The sequence below is a fragment of the Hyperolius riggenbachi genome, chromosome 4, assembly GCF_040937935.1.
Source record: "Hyperolius riggenbachi isolate aHypRig1 chromosome 4, aHypRig1.pri, whole genome shotgun sequence".
Lineage (NCBI taxonomy): Eukaryota > Metazoa > Chordata > Amphibia > Anura > Hyperoliidae > Hyperolius > Hyperolius riggenbachi.
In genome coordinates this window covers 87,631,280-87,654,905 of record NC_090649.1, presented here as the reverse complement: position 1 = coordinate 87,654,905, position 23,626 = coordinate 87,631,280, and the positions used below count along the sequence as shown (strand labels likewise).

Below are 23,626 nucleotides of genomic sequence, written 5' to 3'. Positions count from 1 at the left end.
CGCGAATGCAACCGCCCACCCCACTCCCTGGTCCCGTCCAGCTGTTTGTTACTGTGCATGTGCGCAGTAACAAAACAACAAGGACGCTGCATAACTGCTGGACGCAGCGACACAGCGTAATTATTATAAAGGATGCCGTAGGGTTAAATAACAGACTTCATACGCTCTCCTTATTTTTGCCATGTTAATGCAAACGATTATTGAACGAGCGTTGAAAAGGGAAAATTGATGTGAAAAGGCAGGAAAAAGGTGTTGGCAAGCCTTTTAAGACATTCATTGTTCCGCAGCCTTGTTAAGTTGTACCCATTTGTGGCTTGCTGCCATGACCATTTACCAGGTTGAGATATAGCAGTTTGAAATGCATTTCTACCCGTTAGCACCTCCTGTGCACAAATACAATGGATAATAGCCTTTGTTACGCGTTTTCTCTAAAAAACAATAAAAGGAGAGAAAAAAACTCTCTAGAAAATGGAATACAGACAGCTCCCTACTTACAAATAACTTGGGTTACAATGTTTCAGAGATACAAACAAAGTTGTCTTTGCTTCTTTAATATACATTTTTGACATTAAATGCTACAGCATTGTATTAACTGTTATAAGTAGATTAAAACCCATTAAAGGGATACTTAAGTCTGGCCAAAAAAATGAGTTTAACTCACCTGGGGCGTCCCTCGGCCCCCTGCAGCTGATCGGTGCCCTCGCAGCTCCGCTCCGATGCTCCTGGACCCGCCGGCGACGACTTCCGGTTTCGCCGTCACCGACCGACAGGCATGGGAACGCGAGTGATTGTTCGCGTTCCCAGCCACAACAGCACCCCCTATGCGACTATTGCGGCCTTCTTGCCTCAATAGTCGCATAGGGGGTGCTATTGTGGCTGGGAAGGCGAACAATCACTCGCGTTCCCATGCCTGTCGGTCGGTGACGGCGAAAGCGGAAGTCGTCGCCGGCGGGTCCAGGAGCATCGGAGCGGAGCTGCGAGGGCACCGATCAGCTGCAGGGGGCTGAGGGACGCCCCAGGTGAGTTAAACTCATTTTTTTGGCCAGACTTAAGTATCCGTTTAAAAGCACATTGAAGAACCAAAAAATATAGTTTATACTACTGTATATACTCGTGTAGAAGCTGGGTTTTTTGGGCCCAAAAAAGTATTCCAAAAGTGGGGGTCTCAGCTTATACACGAGTCACTGGCAAAGTGCAACCCCTCCTCCCCCCCCCCTCCCCAGTGTATTAGAACCCACCACAGGCATGCTGTGTGTCCCTCCAACTTTGGTGTTGTGTGGTCAAGTGTGCGGGCTGCCGACCCCCCGCACAACCATTTTCCCCAATTTTTTAAGGTAGAAGTGTGTGTGTGTGTGTGTCTTATACTCGGGTTGACTTATACATGAGTATACACGGTAGATATTCAATAACAGAGCTCTCTGAAAGTAAATCATTTACCTACATTTCACCATGTTTAACCGCTTCGGGACCGACCGTAGTTAAAACTATGCCACACTTGTGGCAGCCTAAGCCTGGTGAAGTGGCATGGTTTCAATACAGCTGGCTCCAGTGTACAAAACACTATAGCACAGGGGTGCTCATTAGATAGATCGTGACCTACCATTAGATCGCCAAGGTTTTATGGTACATCCCGACTCCACTACATTTTCCATTCTGTATATGGAAGTGTCCTCCTAAAATTGCACATAGGTAGATCATTTTGACTTGCTAAATTTCTAAAGTATCTCACACGCCGAAAAAGTGTGGGCACCTCTGCCATAGTAAGTTTCCCCCTGACCGAGCTCCGTACCTCAGCCAGGAGCCAATGTCATTGGCTCCTGACACCCTGATCACTATGAGCCAATCACAATGATCAAGAAGTGTAAAATGAAAAAAAAAAAACGACAGCAAGTAACCTGTCAATATATCCTATCTAAAGTTTAGCAAACAGCCTCAACAGTTTATGATTTTGTCTTCCATTGATAAAATCAGAGCAGCCATATTGTGCTTGTCATCATTACACAGCCAAGCTGCTCTGTATCTCCACCCTTCAGCCTGTAAACCCCCCCCCCCCTTTCCTCCTCTCTCCCCCCTCCCCCCCTTTCCTCTGAAATCTTAGCAGTTCCCTGCTGGTAACACCTCCTCCTCCTCCTTTGGAGACTGAGCTCCCATGAGCACTTGCTACATAGGACTCAGAATGCCTAGGTGCTGCAGGAGCTGTGGGTGCAGCTTCTTTGGTTTATAAGGTATTAGGACATTAAAAAAAAAAGTATTTGGTTTGAGGAATGTCCTATAAAATATATGTAAGGGGCATAATTATGAAATGTGTAAAAGTTTATCTTGGATCCACTTTAAGGTGCAAGAGCCTGTAAGTCCTAAATGAGTTAAGAGTAGGGGACCATCTTTATTCTATAACATAATGCAAAATATAAGTAAGCAAAAATAAAAAAAAAAGCACCATCACAAAAAGAAGGGGATAAAGAGAGCAAAAAGTGTGAAAACACACAATGTAGTTCATTTGTTAGATTGTAAAATTTTGACAAGGGGATCCCTGAGCTTGTGCTCAGTAAGAAATATTGATAGAATTTAACTAGTTAAGTTAAAGACATTTCCTTGCGCCCAAAAACAAAGTAGTATTTCTTTCATCAAAATATATAATTTGCAATGTTGACATGAGTTGCACTGACGCATGTGAAGTTGGATTTTAGTGACAGGTCCACTTTGCCATAGAAAATGTGCTAAGCAGACGCCAGTCAGTCCCCACACCTGAAGCGGCCTCCACATGACTAATCATTTGCATGCAGCTTATCTTCCCTCAGCAGACTGTGGACAGAGCAGACTATTTACTATCAGACAAATGCCTTGTGCAGCTATAGCCTTCCAAGTACCAATGTGTCACCCTGGCAGCCTGACCAGAGAATATTTCTGAGGCTGAGTAACTCCAGAGGGGTGCCCTTATTTGGCCAGCGCTGTCTTATTATACGTATAATTTTAGTTATCATGAAATAAATGTCGGAAGGACATCTGTCTACAGAACCTCATTTATTTTCAGATCAGCTGAAGAGTATTTTTTGAGGCATTAATTAGCGAATCTTGCCTAAGAGCTGGGACCCAGTAGGAATTGCTATTGCAATCACTGAGCACTTTAATTGACCTTTTTGGAGCGATTTTTAATATAAAGGACAGCTGAAGTGAGATATATACGTAAGCTGCCATATTTATTTCCTTTGAAACAATGCACATTGTCCAGCAGGCCTGTGTCCTTCTTTCATGTGTGTTTCTATTGGATAGGAGGTCCGCAAAAATGACGCTGAGGGAAGGAGCAGGCAGTAGGCAATCCGCTTTGGCATCCAAGGCCTGCTTTAGGCCAAGGCCACCTAGGCCATGGCATTTGGCACCACAGGAGCAAGGGCACCAAAGAAGCAGGCTAAACTATACTGAAAGGGGTGGGGGGAGGGATTAAGGGAGTCATCTGACACCTATACTTGAGGGAAAGAGGGGAGTGATCATCTGGCTACCTATACTGGGGGGTTATCAGGCTAGCTATACTAGAGGGAAGGGGGGGAGGGGTCATCTCGCTACCTATACTGAAGGAGGCGGCTAGTGACAGTGGCCTTGGGTGGTAAAGAGTACAAATCCGGCCCTGTTGGCATCCGTTTTGTGAGCAAAGTTCTCTGTGTAGAGGGAGGTCCATTTTTATGTTGCCTTTCATTGCCCCCGCGGGGATCCGGGCTCTGGGAAAAAGTGCAAAGTCCGGGCTCTCTGTCCAGTTTTCATGCACGCATCCCACGGATCCGTTTTTTGACCAGCGTGAAGACGGCCGCTATATTTAACATTGGGATCCGTGACTCTTTTTGTCCACGTCAAAAAACGTACAACACAGATACGGTTCCTGAACAAGTGTGAACCGGCCCTTATACCAACCTCAATTAAAATAAAGAAAACAATGGCTATGATCCCACGTCAAGACAACAACATCAACTTTCTTACTTGCATGACTGTAAAGGAAACCGTAAACGCTGTGTGTTGGGGCATTAGAGACTACAGCAGAGCAGCATGGGGTTGGAAGGCCTGCTTTTTATTTGCCCTATAGCCAGCGTAGGAGAGAAGTGCGGCAGCACAACACGCTGGGACAGCTGGAGGGCACGGCTTACTTCGGCCCGCTCTCTCCAGACAGTTCCTGATGAAGACAAGTGCCTCGTTCCAATCTGTATTTAAAGTTCTCTTGCCACAGGTCAGCTAATAGAGTTTCGCCTGCAGGATTTATGGTCATTGCAGCTAAAAAAAAAGATCCCTGCTAAGAAAATAGCTTTGTGATATATTTCCCTATATAATTTATTCTCACTATAAATTACCTCCTGGGTTTCCTGAACCGCGCTGTTCATTACGGAAAGAAACGAGAGGTAAGACAATTATGTACAAATACAGCTGTCAAGGGATAAAAGATTAGCTGGAGAATAGACATAGTTATATGAACGCATTCTCCCTGCGCCACGGGCACGTTATTTATTTTTAATCAATTAGGTCCAGTCCGGAAAAGCGACTGGGCCGCGGACAAGAGGAAGATTTACGCTGAAGGTCTCATTTACAAAGTCGGCAATCAGATTTCGAAGTTGCAGGGAAGCAACCAATCACTATTCTTCACAGCTAATTGAGTTAGCAAATTCATTTGTTTCTTGCGTTCAAAAGGAAATCTTATTAATACCCCTTCTTTCTCTATAAATCACGGAAGCGTCACACGGCACATATACAATAAGGAATAAACTCCAGAACGAAAAAGTTGGGGGGGGGTGGGGCCTGTAGATTAATGTCCGTGGTTATATTACACACAACAGTTAAAGCAGACCTGATCTCTTGCACAGCACACAATGAAAAGTCTTTAATCCACATATAGTAAATGAAGCAATTCCCTTTTCTGTGTTCGTTTAGCAAGATCAAGTTGTCTAATTATTCTTATCAGCGGATGTGAATAGACTGCAGGAGCTCAGCCGTGGCAGCTCTCCTTACACAGTGAACACTGTCGACTAACCCTTTTAGTGTTCCTTGCAAAAGTGAAACCAATTAAAACATTTTTATGGTTTACCAAAATTTCTAATGAAGATTTTTTTTTCCCATAAAGGTTATCATGCTGTGGCTAACTTCTTAGAGCAGAGAGGAAGTTATAAGTTTACTTCCACTTTAAGATAAATAGAAGAAGCAGAGGCAGGAGACAAGACCAATAAAATGTATATTATGCTTTTCGCCTGGCGGACTCAAAGCGGCTTGAGCTGCAGCCACTAGGGTGTGCTCAGTAGGCAGTAACAATGTTAGGGAGTCTTGTCCAAGGATCCATACTGAATAGGTGCTGGCTTACTGAACAGGAAGAGTTGAGATTTGAACCCTGGTCGCCTGTGTCAGAGGTAGAGAGACCTTAACAATTACACTATCCAGTCAGAGCTGAGCGAACTCTATAACATGTAACAGAGATGAACCCGTATGAGCACGGCCATGCCTACGCACGAGCAGCTCCGGCTTACCGTGCAGGAGTGGCAGCACTCACACAGGTACAGTATGGCCACGTGCCTGCATAAAGAGGGGTGTGGTCTCAATCACCAATCCGACAAGAGCTTGTTAGGTCTTTCAACAGCATATCAGGGCGGCTGAGCAAATACTAGATTATCGGCAGACAGGGCCACTTGGGTGATCTCTGATGAGTTCAGGCTAGCGTGTATACACACCCTGACAATCTGCAACATGGGAAATTCTCCCCAGCTTCGTCACAGACTGCATTACAAACCTGTAGTATAACATGTACTAAACCTTTACTACATTTCCAACTACAAGACTTTGCCTGGAACTGGGCCTTAAGCTAGCCAAGCACATATTTATTACAGATTTGATCTGTCAGCTCAACAAAATGTACAATGATTATGTGCTGTGAGGGCCTACTTATATTCACTCGCATTACCAGTCACAATGACCCTACACTACACAGCTCTGACAGATGAAATATGAAGTAAAACACTGCATAGCCAGCACCAGGGAGAGATGTCAGAGAAAAGAATGGAAATAAAAAAAAAAAGAGTAATTCAAGCAAATGTTCACATTGTGCCACATCATTCTAGAACTGTTGATTTGTAAATGAAGGCATAAAGAGGGATTGCAGCATGAGACTTGATTTTCTAGACATTTATTTTTTCTTTCAGGTAATAGGTGACAGAAAGTCCTTTGTTTCATTCACACAGCCTTTATTATGGTCTTATATTTCACACACCAGCTGGAGGGCCAATGCTTGCTGGAGGGAGACACACCAACACAAGGCCTTCTGCAAGACCGGGTGTGTAACACCAACATAACTACACTATTACAGACTGGGAGTGTCACACAGACATAACTACTCACACACTATACAAGACCGGATGTGTAACAGGGACATAATTACACTATCAGAGACTGGGAGAGTCACACAGACATAACTACTGGCACACTATACAAGACCGGATGTGTAACAGGGACATAATTACACTATCAGAGACTGGGTGTGTAACAGAGACATAACTACACTTCCAGAGAGCAAGTGTGTCACACGGGCACAACCACACTATCCAAGACTGGGAGTGTAACACAGACATAACTACACTTTCAGAGACCTGTAAGTGACTGTGTTGCTGTTGCCAGAGCAATGTGTCTATTCAGCAGAGGGAGGGAGCAGAATCCCCATACAGGCAGAGAGTGACCCCTGGATGGCAATGATTACATTTTCTGAATAACCAGAGATAAGCAACCCTGTACCGCTCTCTGCAGTGAAAATAAATGCTTTTATGCTGGGCATACACGGCGCAATTATTTCTTATCAATCGAGCCGCTGATGGCTCGATTGATCATTTCCGACAGGTCCGGTAACCCCGCTCGATCCCTGCGGGCGGACAATAGCGGGGAATTGAACGGAAGATAAGGAGCGCCCGCGGGGACGAGCGGGAATCGATCCGGACGGCGGCAGGGACACGGCGTTGTCGATCCGGCGGCTAATCGAGCCGCCGGGTCGACCCATGTATTCCCAGCATAACACACAGGGAATGCTTTCAAATGTCCCTTTCAGTAACTAATAGGGATAATCACAGTTATGCAAATTCTTCCAAGTTGATGCAAATGTATGCAAATATGCATGCACATGTACGCAGTTTGAAAATGGACCAATCAATTTAAACCCAGGTTTAAATTGATTGGTTCTTTTTCAAGCTGCATACATCTGTATAATTTCAGAAGTATTTGAATCTCATTGATCATGTAACCGACAGTAGTTACTGAAATGTTAGTTTTGGGAGAATAATCCCACTTTAAATTATTCAAACATAAATTGCAATGTAATAATTTCAAGGATGTTGACATGAAGTGCATTTTTTTCTTGCTTTATAACCACATTTTTATTCAAGACATTTACCCCGCTCATCATATTATATTATTAGTGTTGTCTTTTTAATATCAGTTCAGTAAGTTCAGAAGAGAAAACATAAACTAGCCGGCAACATGAAGAATCTAAGCATAGGGCATTACCTTTCTCTCTCACCTCTGGGCTGCCAGGGCCAATTCTGGAGAATTATATCATGACATCCAGCGATGTGATAAAAAATAAGCCCTTTAATTAGGTGTAACTTATGTTGTAAGCCAGTTTATCGGATCACCTGCATTGTAGAGCGGAGGGGAAACAGACAGCTCGCTGGACTCACCCTGTAGAGAGGATGGCACTTGTCCTTGAAGCATGGTGCCAAATGGGCATAGATCTGCAGGCTGTAGTAATAAGCCGCCAGCTGGAGAGACAGCGCCGAATGCGATTGCTTCTCAAAGCACTTGTTGGCATCGAGGACCTGGGATGGGAGGAAAAATGACAGGCATGGAAATGACTTGGCCGAGGACAACACACAATGCTTTTGATTTAAGTCCTCCGCCAGTGGAGTGGCATCAGTGCCCGGTTTAATGGTTTACAAGAGACTGGTGCTCGGCTAATTAATGCCTCTGCAACCTAATCTTTAAATAATTATGTTGCTTACCAATTCCGCTCAAAGATGTGATTTAAAATCATAGCAAAGCGGAAGCACTGCGGCATTCCAGTATATGAGAGAAAACAGACGCACAAATGCTTGAAGCAAAATCATGGTCGGGATTAAAAGGCCTATTTAAAATGCATATGGTACGTAATATACACTGATTTGCAATGCACCAAATTGCTTTTGTAATGCTAATGTCTATTTACGTTGATGAGCTATTCTGCCCAGTAAATTTCCCTTTCAAAGTGAGTTGGAACTGCCAATTGTAAAAGCTTGTGGTAAACACGAGCATAACAGAGGCGCCAATCAAGGATAAAAACGATCAAAAACTGTCTAAAGGGAAGGAAGTGGGTGGACTCACCTCCCTCAGGTAAATAATGATCAGGCCAAATGAGCCGTTATAAATATAACAGTAATTTTTATTAAAACAAATCTCCAAATGTGCAACGCGTTTCACGGGCCAACATCCCGCTTCATTAGGCAATCAAGTGTGGAGAACACCAAACTGATCAGTCATAGAGCCAGAGCGCCTCTGTCTGTCACACTTGATTGCCTGATGAAGCGGGATGTTGGCCCGTGAAACGTGTTGCACATTTGGAGATTTGTTTTAATAAAGATTACTGTTATATTTATAACTGCTCATTTGGCCTGATCATTATTTACCTGAGGGAGGTGAGTCCACCCACTTCCTTCCTTTTAGACGGTTTTCAATCGTTTTTATCCTTAATTGGCGCCTCGGTTATCCTCGTGTTTACACATATATAGTCCACCCTTTGGTGGAGGGGTGTTTCCCCACCCTTTTTCTATCTACAGAGAGCGACTTTTTAGACCTGAGTGGGGTCAGGTTCAAATTCTCCCCACCTGCTTAATCAGTGGTTGCCTGTGAGGTGACCCCTACTTGTAAATATATTTTTTTCATTAAATATTCTCTGTTTCATCAAAAATACCATGTCAGATTGGGCCCTCGGTCTCTATTTTCTTTTTGTCGTTCAAGCCCTAATTGTAAAAGTTTGTACCACTTGAAAGGTACTAGAGTAGTTAGTGTCACATAGTTTCCTCAAACTTTTTTCTTTCATTGTTGTGGTTTTTCTCACTCTCTTTCCTGTCTATGGCTGAATCATTGCAGCTCTGCTAGATTTGGTACAGCAGACATAGATGTAAGTATGTGCACCTTATTGGCCGACAGGCTTTCTGCGGACCGGCTGTCTGGGACTGAGCATTTGATTCTCTTGTGTTTGGCAATCAGCATTCAGGGGTAGTTGTGGGTGGTAAAAGCAGTGGGGCCCACACCCACGCTCCCCCTTGGTGTCACATGCGGGATTGCGGGTCTTGGGTGGTGGCAGAGCCTGGGGCCCCCACCTATCATGCATGCCAGTGTTTGTGTTTTTATACTTACATCCCCAAATTAAAGTCTTTGGGGTGGTGAGTATGAATTTCACACCTACATGCACTTGCCGTGATATGGTAATGGGTGGAGTTCTACTTTAAAAGGTGGATTAGGTTTTCAGGAAGAAAAACTATTTTTTCCCAAAATTTACCATCTTTATTGGACAATAATGATAATAATAATAATAAAAAAGTACAAAAACTCACAGCTACACTGATGACTCTCCCAGCTACTCTCACATCTACACTCACTACAACATCTAACTGCGTGCTCTTACCTATCTATCGATGTGCGACATCTCCGTTCGTTTCTGCTGCTGTACACACTCTTCTTGCGTGGCCTCTGTCCTTCCCGGTTCACTGGCGCCCTCTAGCTGCACACGTCATATGTGACCCAATGCTGTGTGCAGCTAGAGGGCGCCAGGGAACCTGAAAGGACAGAGGCCATGCAGGACGAGTGTATACAGCAACAGAGAATTGGCTGTATTAAGCAGAAGAGACAGACAGAGGAAACGCCATGCATTGCTGAATTGGCAAGACCGGGGACCTGGCCAAATATTTGCCATATAAGATGCACTGACTTATTCCCCTCAATTGCGTTGGAGAAGCCGTGCGTCCTATATGCTGAAATATATGGTAATTATCAGTGCAGCATCAACAGAAAGAAGACAGAACACACATGCAGTGGTTACCTGAGGAAGAGCAAGCAGGTAGGCAACGGACAGCGTGAGATCGTTCGGCAAACTGTCGCTCGCCAACTGCAGCAAAACTGGAAAAGAGGAGAAGAGAAAACAAGCAAAGAGTTATTATGAGCTGCATACGTAGCCGATTAAAAAAATCCCCAAATGACTTTGCAGTGCGTTAGGGCTACAGCAGTCATTACGCAGCACACGGTATAATGATATGCGCCATTTCAATGATTCATGAAGCGATCATGGACTATCAAACTGTAATAGTGCCTTACGTTAATTGTAAGGAAAAATATTTTCGCATTGCTGCTAAACTCGGTGAGACAGATGCCGAGGCAGATTGTGGGATGGGATCCGACACACATTTCACTGGGATAATCAGCGGGTCATAAAATAAAAATCAACTACTGGAAGAAAGCGGAGGGCATTCCGGCAGGAAAAGTGCTGGGACTGCAGAATCCCATCACGCGAGTCCGTAAGCCGTGATAGTCCCCATTTTTCCTAATAACAATGACAGCCAATAGCAAGGAGAGCAGAAATAATGAAATGGCAGAAGCACTATTTACTGCAAAGTGAAAAAGAATGAATTCGGATGGAGGGGTGGAACGCAGGTTGAAAGTAAACCCAGCTGGGAGAAGTTGTAGTTGAAATGCTGCAGCTTTTTTATGCCAAACCGTTTGTTATTCTGTCCCAAGATTCTCATGCTTTAGATGTTGCAGTAAACATAATTTACTCCAATGCACTCCAAATGCAGCCAGGGATGGATTTCTGGGAAGGCCACCAAGGTCTGGGCCTTGGGCGACTGCTGGGCAAGGGGCGCCTGGGCATGTAAGAGGGATTGCTACATGTAGAAGAAAAGGCTGCAAATTGGAGCAACACATAGAAGAGGGGAGCTGGTGCACAAGGGATCTGTATGTAACTGAAGTGGGCTGCTGTACATGAATGTTAGACACGGAAGAGGGGGCTGCACAGGGTGCTGTACAAAAAGTTGGCCGAGAGGAGGAAAAACTATAAATTAGCCTTGAATGCATCCTGGTGAATGAGACGAGCCGAGTCAGCAGCTGATTGGGTGGCAAAGAGCGGCAGGACAGTGATGATGTCACATGTCATTATTTATCAGAGACTTTTTTTTTTATTCAGACTTGTGTCAGCCATTTTAAGGACAATGATGATGCCATTACGAATTGTCTTCCAGTAAACAAGGGACTATGGTATAATGGTATAATGCAACAGACATTTCTGGCAGAAGTCCGATATGAAGGCATGATCATGGCACTGATACATTTTTCCATGAAAGTAAATTCTTGGATTGCCCAAGCATCCATGTGAGTTACACAGCCGTCTAAGCTTGCAAACCAGGGAACTATCTGCTACTGTGATCACAGCACTGGTCCTCTTGTAAGAAAGTTTTTTGGTGCAGGATATGTCAATTAATATGCGACCATCAAAATCTTACAAATTGTCTTCTCTCTTCCACACAATATGGCCTATGCAGGAGTGCATTAACCACAGTTGCCTGACAATATTGGCACCAGATAATGGTGATAGAATATAGGTAATGTGCTATTAGTGATATTCTACTATGCTTTGTTTCAAAACCTTTGTCAGAGGTTTTCACTGCTCTTTCCTGTTGATCAGCTATTCCAGAACAATGCCCTTTTTCTTCTATGTGCCTGACCCTAGCCTCTCCCATAGTGTTGACCCCCTTCCCATAACAATCATTTACTTAACCATAAACGTCCTCCCTGATGTAAATACCTTCCTGACATCCAACCCTAACTTCCTCCTCCCAATGCAAACCAGTATTTAAATGACTAAGGCACGGTTCACATTGCATTTTTTGAGCCAAAAGGATCCGGTCTCCGCTTCACTGGATCCGGATAGCTCTATCCGCGGCCCAGTTCACATAGTGAAAACTGATCTGATCAATGTTTGATCGGATCCGTTTTCACTCAGCAATACAAACCTAATCTTCCGTAGCAGCCAGCGGTAGAGGCTTCCTCTTCTTTCGCCGTGACTACACAGGTATGTATAAAGCCTCCCTCACCCGGCTGCTGCACCCTCCCTCACCCTCCCGTCATTCAGGTTCGCGTCGGCACATGCCCCCATCCCCCGTGAAATGGTCCGTTTCTTCACTAGTGTGAAGAAACGTTACGTTTTCCATTGCCCCAATGCTGCAGTCTTTTTGTCCGGTTACGTTCCGCTAAGCAGAACAGTCCGGAAAATTAGGGCCTGCAGCAATTAGGTCCGGGGACTGGAATGTACGGAACGCATCCATACCAACAGACGCATGTGAATGGATCCATAGGTTAACATTGGATCCTTTCACATCCGTTGAGTTTGTACAGTATACGTTCCGGTTCCGATCTGGAAAAAAACGCTAATGTGAACCGGGCCTAACCCTAATCTCCTAATTCTAAGCGTTAAATATAACATTCTCCTATCCTATCTTCATTGCCCTTTCCCCACTTGTGCATTCCAATCGCACTTTCAGCAACGTGATGTGACATGATACACCGGGACATCAGAAGTGCACAGATGTCTCCATCCATGCATTGGGATTCACTGTGGAATTGCAACACATGCAAACACAATTTTCTTTCATTATAATGAATTGAAATTGCAACCCCATGAGAAGGATAGAAACACCAGAGCCATGCATTGCTACATAACTTACATTTCCTGTAGAGCGATTGTGGGGAAGGGTCCAAACATTAATCCTCCTAAAATAATGCCTAACCCTAGCCGATACCAACCTGCTCCGTCCCGAGGCTCAGCTTGAATGCCGGCACTTGGTTATTTTTGTGATCAAATAGCGCGATAATGTAATCAGTGAAACCAATAGCCACCTCTTGGCTTTGTGACCTACGAGTGTTGGCAGTCACAGTGAGCACCCAGAAATGCGTAGCCAGGGTTGCATCGCAGTCTCGGGCTGCATACAATTTAAAGCAAAAAAAATTGCTGCTTCACCTGTACACCAGCAGACCCATCGTAGCACATACTATCTACTGAATCTAAAGGCTCGTACATACTTCCAACAATGTGCAAGACCAACTCCACAACATGACCGACCACACGACTAAGTGATTATCCAACTTGTATTTTCTGCACACCAACCAACTAAACAATCAACTCAAATGCATGCTGCGCACACAATCGACACAACACACTGCACGATATGGCCGCACTCGAAAAAAAACTCACATTGTTCTAACAACTTCTAGGCACGTGGCCAACTGCACGATATAACAGTCTTGTGAGTCGATCCACCAGATGGATCAAGCAGACCGCATGTTATCATTCATTCGTCTAGTCATTTGCCACGCGTACGCACACCTGATTGTCTTCCAACAGACCAAAATCAGACGACAATCTGGCGGAATTGTTGGACGTGTGTACGTACCTAAACAATAAATTTAACACCTGACCAACCAAAACCCACCCTCCACCATACACGGAAGCAGATAGCTCTAACATTATTTGTATCTATGTTTTAGCCCACCCTGTCAAGAACATAACAATATCCCTGACCTTTTACCTAAACCCTTGAATAGGCCCCTACCATTAACCTATGCTTGCAATTACGGCAAATAAAACTTGCCCTGGCCTAGTTAACCCCTAATACTATCAATACTCAACAATCAAATTGGAAAGTCTCATTAGGTTCCAAGGTGCCTCTGTGAAAATAATCCAGTTACGAGATCTTGCTGAATGTAGAGTATTGTGGGGATGCTTAATTAAGATGGGAACAGATTTTTATACATAATTTCTGCATCACTTTGTACCCTTGCAGCAATGTATTCAGCGTTAGTCAAAGATGATTAATAGGAAATATCTCAGACATCACAGATACTTCTCATCTGGTGATGCTCAAAGCAATGTAAACCTATTCAGAAAATAAAAGTAGGAATTTCCAGTTTTAAACCACATAAATTAAATTCTGGACCACAAGGCTGATGAGGCTGATGGCTTACGATAGCAATTAGCAATGATTTCATTAAGGCGGTATTTTAAGACACTTCGTCATAAACACATTTTTATTAAGTTCTGCAAATAGTAACTGTCAAAAGACGAAGTACTTTCATAGTAACGATTACCATTTCACTGCTGTGAAAGATTCTAATTTCAAATGTGGTCCAGGGAAATATGGATGTTATCCCCCACCCATAAGAGCTCATAAATGGTGCGCTTGATGGGTTTACTTTTGTTATAGTCGACATGGCTCTACTTTGATGGGACTGAATCAAGAAAGGTGAGGTTCATCAAGTAGAACACATTTCTCCTTGTCTCTGTCCAGCCTAAACACTGGCGTGGATCTGGCACTGAAGGACTGGATTTGGACATCGCTGGTTTGGTTGACTGGGAAGTCTACACATTAATTTTAGTAAATAAGACTATTCTTTTCTGCTGCAGGAGCTTTTATAAAATAAGAATGAGAATATACAAGAAGCATAAACGTGTCCATACATCTAGCGATGTACGGCAGGTTACTCAAGCGACACATCTCTCTCTGATCAAATTTGATCGGAGAGAAATCTGTTGGCTGCCCATACACTGTGATTCCCAATCGATTACAGGATGGAATCATTCAGGAATCGGCCTCGTGCAGCCGCCGATTCCGTCCACCTCGCCAGCCTTCAAATGTTAATGTCCTTCCCACCACCACCTAATCAGATGCCCCATTTCCCATGCTCCATGTGACAGCAGTGCTCTAGGGAGACAGCGAAGGAGACTAGGAGTCACACCACCTGGACAGGTGAGAATTTACACCACACAGGCACTGGGAATGAAGGGGGAGGACATTTACATTTAGGGTGATCAGGTAGGCGGCGTCCGTTGTGTTCCTCACTATATTGAACACCGTTACCACCATGCATGCGAATAACCATATCGGACTGAGATCTTCCCAGCATGTCTGATCTTTCAATCAACTACGACCCGATAATTGGTTGAATCATCAATTGGGCATGCTTGTTGCGGCACCGTTTTTTATCTGATTGAATAGAAATAACGAATCAATCTGGGTGCAAAATTGGTAGATGTATGGCCACCTTAACCACTTAAGTACCAGTGGTCTCTGACCCCTTAAGGATCTGACCCCTTAAGGACCAGAGACCACAGGTACAGAAACGGCGTAATCCCGATGGAATACCGACAAATCGCCGCACATACCCGTCGCGACTGCCATCACCACCACACGTCAGGATCCTGGGCCACCCACTCTGCCGTCTCTATGACGGCAGAGTTCCTGTGAGCCGATCAAGAGCCGATTTTATTGGCTCCTGACCCTGCCTTTCAATCAATGGCGTAGCTAAGGAGCTATGGGCCCCGTTGCAAGGTTTTACATTGGGGCCCCCCCAAGCACTATACACATAACAGTTGATACGGCACACCAGAACCTGCCAAGGACAACCACAGTGTCAGAAGTGCAAGGAGGAGACAGTTTGTTAATGATTACTACTAATAAAAGCACCTATAGAAGTGATTACTACCAGCACAGGACTAATAGAGAGCCAATTCTGTGGTTGAGGGGGGGGCCCTCTGGCCAAAGGGCCCGATGCAGTTGCTACCTCTGCACCCGCTATTGCTACGCCACTGCTTTCAATGTAAGCCAATGAGAGTGGCTTACATTGAAAGACAGGGCCAGGAGCCAATGAAATCGGCTCCTGACCGGCTCACAGGGCTCTGCCGTCATAGAGACAGGCAGAGCCAGTGAACTGCGGTGACAGACGGCAGGGATTAAGCGTTTAGATCGTCGGGAGCGATGGATACGGCGGATGCGCGCAGTGGTGGCCAATTGAAATTTACGCCCTGCCAGCCAGGTGAGCACCAAAACAGGGCGTAGATTTCAATTAAGCTTGGTCCTTAAGTAGTTAACAGCATTTGTGGGAGAAGAAGATAAGGGAGTGGAAATGGGAAGGCACTAAGGGGGCATCACAGAAGCCAACTACTATCTATTTATCAATCATTCATTTGTACCTATCCACAAAGAAAATATTTATGTCACTGAGTATTTCCCAGAACTATCCCTCCAGCAGTCTTACAAAACTAAGGAATGATTTGAATATATTAAAGAGAGCCTGAGGTGGGCTCAAAAAGTGAAAAAAAAAAAGTAAGCTACCTGATCCAGGGGGCCGAGTGGATCAGGTAGCCGAAACCCCAAAAAAATTCCGCTCCCTGCCGCTCCTGTGGGCCGCACTGGCCCACTTTCATGACCTATAGGTCACGACGCAACATGAAACTTTCTGCGCATTGAACATAAACCAGTTTTGCACGATGAATGTTTTCTTATTTATTGGGTTTGCAAAACTGTGCCAATGTCAGATGCTGGGAAAGTAAACACTTAGCTGATCACCTGAACCCTCCCACTTCCTCCCCCTGTTGCTGAGAGGTGTCATAAGTAATAATAATAATAATAATGCAATAACATTTGTAAAGGCTGGACTGTATTAGAGTTGTTTGTAAATGCCCTACTAAATAGGTGGCTTTTCAGTTTGGATTTAAATTCTTTCAGCGACGGAGATGTCCTTAGTTGGGTGTGGCAGGTAGTTCCAAAGTGTAGGGGCAGCATGACAAAAGGCTCTGTCTCCAGAGCTTTCGTGGTGTACAAAGTCTTAACTCTTCAGGTTTAAAATCCCTACTCTTAGTGGTGCTGGCTGAGAATGGAGCTGCTTTGCTGTCAAGCGCTGACCTCTGATGACAAGAAACTCTGTTTTGACAGCATTTAGTTTTAGCCAGTTATCATCCATCCACTCCTGAAGCTCATCTAAGCACGGGTTTAGTGATACATTTATTGCTGAATGAACAGGGGCATATCTAAAATGTCAAACTGCTCTAGTCCATAAGGGGAAAAGAGGTCTAGGTGTGAAGAACAGGTTGCCAGATTCTCCCAACCATTGGCATAACAGCCCCCCACCTTTCAGTATAGGCATCAAGATGTCTTCACACACTCTCTTAGTTTAGGTAGCCAGATGACACACACACACACACACACACACACACACACACACACACACACACACACACACACACACACACACACACACACACACACACACACGTAGCCAGGTGACACCCTACCACAAACCCTTCAGAGTAGGAGACAATGGCTTCAATTCATCAAGCATTACTGCATTCGGTAATGCTGAAAACAGCTGACTTAACGAAGCACTTTAGAAAATGTTAATTCATCAAAGCTGTTACCGAATGAGAAGCTGAAATGACACAGCAATGAGATAAATTACCGACATGTGCTCAACAAATGTTAATTCATCAAGGTTCCCACATTCGATAACACATTCGGTGTTTATCTCAAGCTCTCCCCTGTCGTTACAGGCTTCGAAAGCCTTCTGTGTGAATGTTTTCATGATTAGCAGGAGCAGGCAGCCAATAGAAACAGCCCCTGTTCTCCTGCAAGTGCCGCTGATAGGTCACACAGGCTTCTCCATGTGAGCTTTCAGACCCCCCAAGCAGTGAGCAGAGAGAACGGGTCAAAATATATCCCCAGATTCCCTTCGGTGGTGTAACCCTTTCAGGCCCTGTTTGATAATGCAAAGATGCTGGTGGTGAAATCACCAAGCATGGCATTTGTAATGTCTCCAGGAAGTTTATCTACGTTGTGGCAAATAAATAAAATGTTAAGAAAGACTGATCGACAGATTCAGAGCAGCAGAGGCAGTATAAATAACAGTAACTATAAAACCTTTACATCTAAAGGGATGTCTGGATGCCTTCTATTGTTATCAGCTTGTAACAACACAGGGACATTCCAAGCTGCTCTGCACCACTCTGCTGTTATCGAACAGCCTTTGATGAATTGAAGCCTAGTAGTTCGGTAACTTTACGAACCTCTACCACACATGGGAAAATATTGATGAATTAGCACAGTGAAGTGTAAAATACCGAATGCGGTATTTTAAGGACTGGGGTTTTGTTATCGAACACCCTTTGATGAATTGAAGCCAATGTATCTCCCCCTCTCCACTTATTATAGGTAGTCATATCACACACCCCACACACTGTTCAGTATAGGTAGCAAAATCTCCTTGCCTCACCCTCTTCTCTCCCCACCAGCTATATTGCATTCTACTTGTTCCTGTTCCTGTTTGTGTAGTTAGTCATATCTTCCATATTAAATAGCCCTCTGTTCTGCACAGTTTAACTAAATGCCTGCAGTGTGGTGTTGCTTCCATAAAAGCCACATTAAGCAGCAGTGATATCCTGAGCCGCCATGATAAACGGATGACAATAATTACTGCGCCTCTAACTGTGTTCACCCGTAGAGCCCATTGTCATTAATACCTTTATTGTTTTACATTAACAGCCAAGATCTGAAGGTGACATGGAAAGACAGACAAACATTCCATTAAGGCAAATTAATTGCTTTTAGATTTGCAACCCTGTTGTGACAACACATAAGGTAGACCCCTTTCTTTGTAGTTAGCAGATTAACAAACCACCTTTATTATCTTCCTATTATTATTTGAGATAGTAATATGAAAATGCCCGGAGGGAACTGAAGGTGATGAGCAGCTGACAGACAGGAGGAGGCTCTTATCGGCGAGGAAGAATTATCTATATTGAGATAGGATGCTGCAGGTAGACTCATGGGGCTCAGATAAAAGCTATCAAAGATCAGTTCAAATGAATGGAAATGTGTGCTGATGGCAGATAAACTGCATGCAAACTTAGATTTGCACTTCTCTGCATAAAGTTTACTGACATCAAAATCTAACCAGGGCACATATAACTATACTTAAAGCGGAACTTAAGATCTAAAAATAAAGAGTTTCACTTACCTGGGGCTTCTGCAAGCCCCTTGCAGCTGTCCTGTCCTACGGCGCTCCTCAACGATCCTCCATTCCCCGCCGCCAGCTAGTTTTGTTACTCGACTTGTAAGTCGAGGGTCCACTATGCCTGCGCAGCACTGCCAAGCGTATCCTTTTCCCGCATTCCCGTCTGCAATAGCGCTATTGCGGACTGGAACGCGAAGAAGGATACGCGTGGCCAGAGCCGCGCAGGCGCAGTGGCCCGTCGGCGAAACCAAAAGTAGCTGTCGGTGGGAGAACGGAGGATCATGAAGGACCAGCGCAGGACAGGACGGCTGCAAGGGGCTGGCAGAAGCTCCAGGTAAGTGAAACTATTTTTAGAAGATCTTCAGTTCCTCTTTAAGGCTAGGGGGAAAAAAACTGGAGGTGATCTGCAGGTTGACAAACTATATCTTGAGCAACGGTCCTACAAAACCTTACTGGTCAGAATGGCCCAGCTTCATGAAGCTGCTCTACTATAGCAGCGCGAGCTGCATGACACTGGGGCGAGCTCAATCCAGGGAGGCACGCTACGTGCGGTTGCCCAGCATAGCGTGCCTTCCTTAGTTACGTGCATGTTCACCTAGTAACGCACGCTCCTGGGTGCTGTGAAGTATTGGGAGCGCAATACTTCACAAGAGCGGCCACTACTATGTTAATTAAAGGAACACTATCAAACCAAGTGTTCTAAAATGACAATGTACAAATAATGTCTAAGTAGTTGTGTAAACACTTTCCTACAATACACACAATTGCTCACTCCCAGCTCTAGCAATTTCTTACCTTTATCTGGTCAGCAAGCGCCTGTCAGCCAATCAGGTGCACAGTTATACACCTTTGCCTGCCATACCAAATCTAGCAGGAATTGCATAAATTAGGCAGCATTCAGGTGGGAGGCTAAGTACAGGCTAAGTTAGCAGCACTTCCCAAACATTTTCTATCTCAATTGAAAAAAATATGATAATCGATAGTGTTCCTTTAACTATGTTAATAACATAGTAGCGGTCACTCCAGTGAAGTATTACGCTCGCAATACTTTACAGTACCCAGGAGTGCATGTTACTAGGTAAACATGCACATAACTTCTTTTTTCTTCTTTGCTTTCCCCTCAGACATAACTAATGCAGCCTGATCGGCTAAAGCCTTTTCCCCTCCTTTTTTCCCTTCCCACACCTCTGTTCCTCTCTGATTGGCCAATATTTTTCAATGCACTTTCTACAGCAGAACTGGGTGGGAGTGTCGGAAGACTGGGAGGAGGGCGGGCACAGATACTCAGACAAGAGTAAGGGAAGAAATGATGTCAGGATTGGCTTCAAGATAGACATAGACAAAATGAAAAACCCTAAGATCTTCTTTTTTTCACAATAGATAAATCACTAAAATCAAAATGTGGACAGTACAATACATATGTTATGTAAGTAGAGCAAGTATTTACCTACTTATATATGTGATTTTTTTTTTCTGAGATAGTATGACTGACTGCTCCACTTTAAGGCTACTTACACACCAAGACGTTGCGTTTTAGGGGACATTATGGTCGCATAACGTGCTCCTAACACAACGCCTGGTGCTCTTATATGTGGACTTTAGAGTGAGCCGCGTTGTGCAGCTTACTCTGGCGTCCGGGATGCGTACTCTTGGACGCATGCAGCATCACGTGGTCCCGCCAGCCAATCGCCGCACAAAGCGGCGCTCCAGGAAGTAAACACTGCAGGTCACACCGTGCAGTGAATATTAATTAGCCATGTGGCTGGCCGAGGAGGAGGGAAGTCCTCCTCCTCCAACACTACTGAGCATGTGTGCACAGTCTAACGCGGCTTAGCCGCGCATAACTCCGTAGCATGCAGCACATTCAACTGACGTCCTGCGTTACAATGTAACGCAACGTGGGCACTGTGAACAGCCCATTGATTTTTTATTACTGTGCGGTGGGCTGCGTTACAGTCTGCACTAACGTGCGCCTGTAACGTCTTACTGTGAAGGCAGCCTAAAAGATCACTATCGCAAAAAAGAATTATAAAATTTAAAATATATATGTACATGAAGTATGTTTGTCCAAAAGCAAAACACACTATTATTAGTTTTCTCCTATATTCTGGTTGCTTACAGTAGGCAGTAGATTACCAAGAAAATGAAGGGCAGAGAAGTTTGAATATTTTGGGGATGCATCAACATTTTGCTTGGGAAAAGCCCATAATCTGTGGTTTTCTCTGCTACATAGATCAGTAGGATGACTTTAATTAAAAACAAATAACTAGGATAATCTTATGTCTGTTGGTGCGGGGTCACTTTAAAGGTAACCTGAAGTGAGGCGGCCATATTAAGTTCATTTTAAACAATACCAGTTACCTGGGTATCCTGCTGATCCTCTGCCTCTAACACTTTTGGTCATAAACACTGAACAAGCATGCAGACCAAATGTATCTGGCAAAAGATTAGCCACATGCCTGTTTCAGGTGAGTGATGCAGACATCACTGCAGCCAAAAAGATCAACAAACCTACCAGGCTACCGGTATTGTTTAAAAGAAAATAAATATGGAAGCCTCCATATTCCTCTCATGTCAGGTTCCTTTTAAACCACACTAAATAGAGCAGAGGGACACCAAGAGCCCCAATAGTGTAATTCCTCTTGGGGACAACAAAATAAATGAGAAGTTAAATTTATACTTAGAAACCAGGGCTACCAATAGGCAACCACTGTATAGGCAGGTGGGGAGAACAATCCTGACCCCACTCAGGAAAAAAAAGTCGCTCTCTGTAGACAGGAAAATAGGGTAACAACCCTCCACCCAGGGTGGACTCAATGTAGTGTACAAGATACAGAGGCGCCAAAAGAATAAAAGGTAATTAAATGAACTTAAAAAACCAACTGGTTAAACAGAGGAGGCAGCGGTGGTCTTACCCCCTCCAAACAGACACAGGCAAGGACTGCGAAAAAAACAACTGGTTAAACATTCAGACAGTCAACAATTTATTCGGAACTCCAAAAAACAATGCAACACGTTTCACGGGCCATACATCCCGCTTCCTCAGGCAAAATACAGTAGGAGTCACAGCATCTGTATTATATCAGCGAGCTCGACAGAGGCGCTGAGCTCGCTGATATAATACAGATGCTGTGACTCCTACTGAATTTTGCCTGAGGAAGCGGGATGTATGGCCCGTGAAACGCGTTGCATTGTTTTTTGGAGTTCCGAATAAATTGTTGACTGTCTGAATGTTTAACCAGTTGTTTTTTTAAGTTCATTTAATTACCTTTTATTCTTTTGGCGCCTCTGTATCTTGTACACTACTTTAAACCACACTAGTCCTTTTAAAGATACATATTAGTGCATCATAAAGCAGTGAAAACACATAAACAAGAGATTAGCAAAAAATGTGCTTGAGGGTACGTCTAAATAAACATAACCCTAATTCCATTTACCCACTGCTCTGTATTTATTATGTAGTCTACATGCAGTCTGCATTGGAAGCATTCCAATATAATCATAAATGTATCTGCTGTAATGAATCTTATCTAAGTCAGCCTGGCTCTATTCTGGTACATTGGCGAGAAGAGGGAAGCTTGTTGTCTCCCCTCCCACATCCCTGCTCCTCACTGATTGGCTGAGAGCAGTTCAGTGTGACACGAGGCTGAGAAGGGAAATGCACTTCACGCCTCTACAGAAGCTGCTGAAATGCTGTGCTCACATGTGTTTACAAAGCAAGTTAGATATGAAAGTGCAGTTTCTAGGAGAAAAAAAGTAAGGGAGGAAATGACATCAGGATTGGCTTCAGTCAGAGGCAGTAAAGGTGCAAGTTTCCTCTTTACTTACTATATAAAATCCACCAGCATTTATCAACGTATGCAGTATACAGGTCCTTCTCAAAAAATTAGCATATTGTGATAAAGTTCATTATTTTCTGTAATGTACTGATAAAACTTACACTTTCATATATTTTAGATTCATTACACACGACTGAAGTAGTTTAAGCCTTTTATTGTTTTAATATTGATGATTTTGGCATACAGCTCATGAAAACCCAAAATTCCTATCTCAAAAAATTAGCATATTTCAACCAAATAAAAAAAATCAACCCTCAAATAATTATGTTCAGTTATGCACTCAATACTTGGTCGGGAATCCTTTTGCAGAAATGACTGCTTCAGTGCGGCATGGCATGGAGGCAATCAGCCTGTGGCACTGCCCAGGTGTTATGGAGGCCCAGGATGCTTCGATAGCGGCCTTAAGCTCATCCAGAGTGTTGGGTCTTGCGTCTCTCAACTTTCTCTTCACAATATCCCACAGATTCTCTATGGGGTTCAGGTCAGGAGAGTTGGCAGGCCGATTGAGCACAGTAATACCATGGTCAGTAAACCATTTACCAGTGGTTTTGGCACTGTGAGCAGGTGCCAGGTCGTGCTGAAAAATGAAATCTTCATCTCCATAAAGCTTTTCAGCAGATTGAAGCATGAAGTGCTCCAGAATCTCCTGATAGCTAGCTGCATTGACCCTGCCCTTGATAAAACACAGTGGACCAACACCAGCAGCTGACATGGCACCCCAGACCATCACTGACTGTGGGTACTTGACACTGGACTTCAGGCATTTTGGCATTTCCCTCTCCCCAGTCTTCCTCCAGACTCTGGCACCTTGATTTCCGAATGACATGCAAAAGTTGCTTTCATCCGAAAAAAGTACTTTGGACCACCGAGCAACAGTCCAGTGCTGCTTCTCTGTAGCCCAGGTCAGGCGCTTC

At 44.1% G+C, this 23,626-nt stretch overlaps 1 protein-coding gene across 2 annotated transcripts in view; it reads right to left on the bottom strand.

Moving 5' to 3' along the window:
• Positions 1–23,626, bottom strand: part of NBAS (NBAS subunit of NRZ tethering complex) — a 916,216-nt gene that overhangs the window by 375,755 nt on the left and 516,835 nt on the right. For both annotated transcript variants that reach the window (XM_068280281.1, XM_068280282.1), the window contains exons 39-40: positions 10,082–10,158; positions 7,686–7,823 (exon numbers count right to left, since the gene is read on the bottom strand). In XM_068280281.1, the coding sequence (XP_068136382.1) occupies positions 7,686–7,823; positions 10,082–10,158 (215 nt within the window). The remainder of the gene's footprint in view (positions 1–7,685; positions 7,824–10,081; positions 10,159–23,626) is intronic.